The 6,815-nt window shown below is 35.8% G+C and overlaps 2 protein-coding genes across 3 annotated transcripts; both read right to left on the minus strand.

The window, feature by feature from the left end:
- Positions 1–856: 856 nt before the first annotated feature.
- Positions 857–4,951, minus strand: LOC108479464 (serine/arginine-rich splicing factor RS40-like). Of its 2 annotated transcripts, XM_017782083.2 has the most exons (6): positions 4,823–4,951; positions 3,901–4,011; positions 2,332–2,444; positions 1,989–2,236; positions 1,248–1,883; positions 857–1,167 (listed from the first exon to the last, which is right to left on the minus strand). In XM_017782083.2, the coding sequence occupies exons 2-6, from the start codon at positions 4,004–4,006 to the stop codon at positions 1,143–1,145; spliced, it is 1,128 nt and encodes a 375-aa protein (XP_017637572.1). In that variant the 5' UTR covers positions 4,007–4,011; positions 4,823–4,951; the 3' UTR covers positions 857–1,142. The 2 variants fall into 2 exon arrangements, with proteins under 2 accessions (XP_017637572.1, XP_017637573.1); XM_017782084.2 differs by lacking the exons at positions 3,901–4,011; positions 4,823–4,951 and adding an exon at positions 2,654–2,972.
- Positions 4,952–6,082: 1,131 nt separating this feature from the next.
- On the minus strand, positions 6,083–6,582 carry LOC108478140 (LOB domain-containing protein 24-like). The gene is made up of 2 exons (XM_017780562.1): positions 6,430–6,582; positions 6,083–6,343 (listed from the first exon to the last, which is right to left on the minus strand). Exons 1-2 carry the CDS (start codon positions 6,580–6,582, stop codon positions 6,083–6,085), a joined length of 414 nt encoding a protein of 137 aa, XP_017636051.1.
- Between the last annotated feature and the right edge of the window lie 233 nt (positions 6,583–6,815).

The raw sequence follows: 6,815 nt of genomic DNA on the forward strand, positions 1-6,815 counted from the left end.
ATTGACTCATAAGTTAAACAAGTGGCACCCAATATTTGCTCTCTTCACGGGATCCACTCATTTGGCAAGGTTCCTCCAGCCAGGTGATCATCTTAAACAGAGTTTCCCCAAACATGGCTATAACATACATATATTAGAATATGTCATGATTTGAGTTAAAAAAATATGTAAAAATAAAAAAAATAAATAAATATTTTATTGAAATAGTAATGTTAAATGCTTGAAATTTATAACATTGACTCGAGTTGAAATTCTATTATTTATTTTGTCCTATTACCTCATGACACACTATCGAAAGGAAGAGAGTAGATTGGATGGAGTGGAAGAAAGGATACCATACTACCATTCATATCGTGACAATCGATTACTTTCTTCAAATTGTTTCCTTTAATGTAGGCACCTTATCAGTATTGTGATTCGCTCCTTACAAAGGGAAAATACATCCTACTCACCACACTATTTTCAGGAGATATGCAACACCCAATTGTATTTGCTTTGTCTGCTGTCTGAAAAAGCTTTGTGCACTTATGTAGAGACGCACTTGGCCAGTGCCACTTGCCATAATTTGTTGCTTTTTCAAATGGTGGCTTTCATTCAGGTTTCAGCCTTACACTTGATTGATGCAAATAAAATACGGACCAACTCTGGATTTACATCCAACAGTCACAATGGGTCCAAAAATGAAATCCCATTCATATCCACTTCCAAGAAAATTAAAACCCACACAACATAAAAAAAAAAAAAAGAACAAAAGAAGAGAAAGTGGCACTGATTTCAGCATCAGATGCGCTCTGTAATCAAATGCTAACAAAGGAAACTCAATGATAAGCAAAGACAATTGAGAAACAAGTAGGGGTAGCTAATGAAATCAAATCAGACATAAAAAACAAAAAAGTTGGGAAACCGAGTACTTAAAACATATTACTTCGAGTTCAAAGTAAACAGGATATATATATCCATTGCACCTAACTAGAAATCTAGGCTTTTAAAACTACACGCTACAGCGAAATGTCAGAATCCAGCTCTAAATGTAATTGCCGAAACAGTTTTCGTCACAAAAGAAAAGCAAATAAAAACACTTCCAACTGAGTTCTGCCATGAAGACGAAGGTTCCTCCTTTAAATGCTTTCTCTAGATCCTAATCATTCCTCTGCTGCAGGAGATTGACTGCAGTTTCAAATAGCAAAATATAAAGTCAAACCATAAAAGATAAAGCAAAATCTTGTTAGATCATATAACTTACAGACCTTCCATATCTTTCATTGACTGGGCTTTCAGCTTCACCACCATAAGGGCTGGCCCTTCTTTCTGGCATAGAACCAGGGCTGCTACCACGGCCATTCTCTGGGCTAATTCTCTCTCTTCCATATGGGCTATGGCTGGGTGCACGACCATTGTCAGAAGTGGGCCTTTCTCTTCTATATGGACTGCGACTGGGGCTACGATCATTTTCAGCACTACGCTTCTCTTTCCTATAAGGACTGCGGCTAGAGCCTTGGATATTCTCAGGGCTAGCCCTCTCTTTCCTGAAAGGACTTCGGCTGGAGCCACGAGCATGGTCAAAGCTGGTCCTCTCTCTTCTCTGAGGACTTCGGCTGGTGATCTGGCCATACTCAGGGCTACCTCTATCTCTCTTATAAAGACTTGGACCGTGGCCACGACCATAATCAGGGCTCCCCCTCTCCTTCCTATAAGGGCTACGACTAGAGCCACGACCATAATCGGGGCTACCCCTCTCTCTTCGGAAGGGACTTGGAGATCGTCTCCTGTCACGACCTCTCTCAGGTGACCTATCACGACCTCTCTCAGGGCTATATCCATTTCGACGATCATCATCATCTCGTACAGCATATTCAACTGAAATAACTCTATCCATCAGCTTGCTGCAAGTAGATCAGGAACCATGGTTCAGAAAACAAATTTACTGAATTATCTTTTAAATTAAGTGGTAATAATTGAAAATTTTTCGTGGGTGGCAAGTTTTCTACCTCATATTTGTAGCCTCCAAAGCCCTGGTGGCATCATCTTGGGAATCATATTGTACAAATGCAAAATTCCTTCTGATCCTTACACTTACAATCTTTCCATATGACTCGAAGTGCCTTTCCAAATCCCTAGTTCGAGTGTGGTAAGGATCAAAATTGATGACAAATAAAGTCTTTGAAGGTCTTGTATTTGCTGCAGATCTTCTTGATCCACCGCCCCCACCCTCGGGCCTTCTAATGCCACGCTCATGCTAGAACACAAAGTAAAAAGAAATTTACAGCAATGAGAAAGCAAACAAAAGAGCAATTTAAAGACCTCTAAAAAGTAACAATACCAAAGCATTACCTTTGTCCATTCAACACGAAGCCTACGTCCTTTCTGACCAAATTCTGTTCGATCAAGTGCTCGGATGGCATCTTCAGCATCTCTCTCATCTTCCATATAGATGAAAGCAAATCCTGCACACCAGAAAAAGTTGGACTAATTATGACTTTCACTGCAGTGGAAAATGGTAACTAGGTTATGAATCCTCCCACCAAAGGAACCTTCAATCTGTTGGCATTTCCTCTTCGGCAAGAAACAAACCACCTAAAATCCTACCCTAGGACAAAATTTTGGCAAGCTCCTTATAATCTATAAACTAAGACCAGTGAAAGTAGTAACAGACCTTGTGTGATGAACTAAGTGATGTCAAGGAACAAGAATCCAAAATTGGATGTCTCACGTGGGTCAAGGAATTAGTGTGCCTTCTCCATATTTTCTGCAGCCTCTGCCATGAGGTCAGTAATGTTTCTACCTTGAAACATGTCTGAATTTGAGGCTGGGAAAAAGTCATGAGGAATGAAAGGAAAAAATGCCCGAGGAAAATGAGGGATGACGATGCCATTGGGGATTAGAGTGACTCTTCTTGAAAGCAAGAAGAGGAAGCTCGTCACAGGCATGAAACAGAATTCTGAGGAGCTCCTCCATTACATCCCAAGAAAATCCTGCGCCAAAGAAAATGTTGAGTATGGGGGCTTATTTTTCAAAAATGCTTTTTCCCTTAAACATCCTGGACCCCCAGTAAAACTCAACAAAGGATGACTGATGCTGCTGAGTCGTGTATTATGTCATACTGCTGCACCGCCAGCATGATAGGGACCAACACCTTAATGGACGAGGAGTAGGAACTTGACATTGCTCATTGCTGCAGGAACTTCTCTCATCGCGATATGTGCATACAAATTGCTCCATATTTTTATTTTTACAGACATATACAATCAAAGAATGTTATACTTGGGGTAAGCGTTCAATGAAAGCTAGTTTTTTAATACAGTATCAAGATTATTGTTTTTTTTTTTAAAGTGAGAGGGAGAAATTGGAAATGAAATCTCATAAAAGCCTGTCTCACTATAGATTGCTTTTAACCTATCATGTTGAATAATGCATAAAACTCAGTATATATTCACACAGATTATATCCTGGACCCCATCTTCATCTGTAGATTCGAAATGACTAAAGTCCCAAAAAGGAAGCTCCTACTTCTAAATAAACAATCACTCATTTTTTTGTAACCTCTGACTTGTATATATAATTATCCATTACTGATATCAGAAACAGACAGTTGCTACTTAAAAAATTTGTCAAACAATTATCTTTTTGAGCAACTCAAGTTCAGAATAAAAAACCCAGCTTGGCTCCATTTGCATAGTGAAGATAAAAACCATGTGGAATAGATTTTTCACTGTGCCATATTCAATAAGAAAACAGCTTTTCAAGCTCAAAATACTCTTGACACCTTTACAACCAACACGTCCAGCCAAATTGCACCAATAGCATGAAAGAATATACTAAAAGAGGCGGCAGGGGAATGAAGCCCAAATTCTCACATGGAGCCAATAATCAATATAATGTAGATAGAGAAACAATACTTACCAGACTTCATATCTACTCTTTCGATTCTCCCAAATTTTCTGAAGAGTCGTTCCAAATCAGACTGACGTGCATCATACTCAAAGTTTCCACAGAAAATGGGTCTCATATTGCCTGAGCAGAAGTGACAACGTTCCATCAGTATTTCTCTCTCACACACACACAAGACTTATGAAAGAACAAGTCCAAACTGGAGAGTTAACCATCAAGTAATAATGCGTTCTAACATGAACAAAGTAGGCAACATCATCAACAAATATTCCAAAGCTATTTAGTACACAAATAGAGACTCCCGAGAATCCGAACTATTTGAAATATAGCATTGTGGTCAATTTCATAAACAGACCACAGAAGAAGAGACTTTCTCTAACTGAATTCACATATCTTTTCGTTCTTTTCATTTTGATTCATCACACAAGAAATAGAAAAATTGAAAACCATTCTTTTAGAGAAAATAAATAAATAAACAGTCAACCGCAACCAAATTAACTATTTCATAAAATTCCAGGTTCTAAAGAACTGCAACATACTGTGGATTAGGAATTTTTCATTTTTCTAAGTTAAATACGCTTAATGGACAATATTTTCCAGGTCTTTGAAAGAAAGGGGAAAAAATGAGCTAAAAGGATAACTACAGCTTCAGGATCTACGTCAAGAGAAAACAAAATCAAACAGCAATCAAATCTACCATAAAAATATATAAAAATCATAGATCTGAACTAAAAATGTCTTCTTAGATACTATTTAAGACAACAAATAGAGTAAAATGAGAGATTGGAACTGAAAAAAATATTTAAAAGAATTATAAAAACCTAATTTCCCTTCCTTTTCACATTTCTTCATGAAAAAAAATTCAACGAGCTCGGGAAAATTAAAATAAAACAAAATTTGAACAAAAAAACCAAGGATTAGAAAACGGACTTACCTTCGAAAGCAGCGATTTCAGGGAAAAAAAATCAAGGAAAGTTCGAAACCCTAGTGACAGAGCCCTGGGATATTTTCACGAACCGGGTTAAAATGTGAAGCTCGTGAGTCAATATATAATGAGAAAATAACGTTCGTATCTACCAAGCCCCTACTTTTTAAGATATTTGTGGAAATGGCCACAATATATTAATTAAATCCTAATTTGACCCCAATATGTTCCATATATATTATTGCTCATACTAACTAGACAAAGAAAAATCATTATGTAAATATTTTAATGTGCTTTCCATCAATTTTTTAAATTAATAACAAATTAAAATTAAATAATAGTAGGAAATGATATATATGTATATATAATAGTAAACACACGTGATTAAATTTAAACTAAAAAATAAATAAGATTTTATAATTTTTCCTTTTAATACGAATTGCAACGTCTAGTACGTGGGGGGTGAAATTTTTATTTGGGAAGTGTAGACAAATAACGAAGAGCTTAGCGTAAAAATTAAAAAAAAAATGAATAAGATAGGCAAATAAGAATAAACTAGAATATGAAGTTAAAAATTAAAAAGGGGTTTTTGAAATTTCATTTATTATCAATTTAAATTTTCAAAATTGGGGTAGGACCAAATATGCCTAATTTCAAATTTGACAGATACTTAAGAGGTATTTAAGAATTGGAGGCTAGGGCTCTAATTGACTAATTAAAAATTGGCAGGGACCAAAAATGGGTTTAAACCAAAGAAGTTAGGAGGTCAAGACTTTAATTTATTTAAATCAAAATTAGTAGGGACGTAAGAAACAGTTGGACCAAAAAAGGCCGGACGGGGCAAGGCCCCTTCCCACCTTCCATTTTTAGTTCCATATTAATATTTACTTAATACAAAATTCTAATTATTAAATTATCTCTTTAATTTTCTTTTTTTAAATTCAATTTATTATAATTAAAATACTCAATATGTAATTATTAAAAAACACCCATGTAAGTACATAAATTGATACAAAATCGTATCATAACATCCTATTAAAAAATGAACAATTAATTTTAAAATTTCTTTAAAATATATAATAATTATTTTTTCCTATTTTTCTCATATACCAAAATAAATATTAAAACCAAACACAAATATCCCATTTTTCTTCAATTTTTTCTAAGATTAATCATTTAAATACAATTCATTTTTGTGAGGGCTAATATATATGGCTTAAACAAAGCTAAATATTTTATTCACTCAAACTAAATATTATAGCCATATTCCTACATAAACCAAGAAGAAGCTTGATTGGAGAAGCTGGGGTTGCCAACATTGTTCAACAAATTGCCCTCCACAGCTTGGGGATGTCGTGCCCGAAAGGCAATCTCGGCCTGGGTCATAGCCAGTTGCCTCTCGATATCATGTATTTGTTGCTGCAGTAAAGATATGAGCCCAACGCAACCATACACGGGATCTTCGATTCGATATTGTGCCTCCAAGTACAAAGAATCCGCCGCTTGAGTTCGCAAATGCGACGGAAGTCGCTATGTAATAATCATCACAGACAAATTACTTCAATTCAAGTCGAATCGGGATCAAAATTCATAATATAGGGTGAGGGAGATTTGACCTGAAGTAGTTTTGCGACATTGCTGGCACCATATATTCGGTGTATTGAAGCAAATCTTTGAGGATTATTGGGTGGGAAGTAAGGGGAGAAAATGCAATCGGGAGGGCATCTTCTTCTCAAATATCTACAAGCTGCACAACGGCTTGGATTCATGGTGTTAAAATTGTTATGAATATAGGATTTTCAGAATCTACTGTTATTGGAAAATAAATCTAGCAAAGATTGGGATTAATATATAACAAAATTTAGTGAAGTGAGCAATGGAATTAACGGCTATTCTCTTTTCAAATTTTGAAAGATTTAGAGGAGAAAGATGCTAATGTGTAGGGATTGCCATAGTTTTTCAGTTTGGGAAGAAAGAAAATATGGAAATTAATTAAGGCTAG

Source organism: Gossypium arboreum, chromosome 12 (genome assembly GCF_025698485.1).
Source record: "Gossypium arboreum isolate Shixiya-1 chromosome 12, ASM2569848v2, whole genome shotgun sequence".
Classification (NCBI taxonomy): Eukaryota; Viridiplantae; Streptophyta; class Magnoliopsida; order Malvales; family Malvaceae; genus Gossypium; species Gossypium arboreum.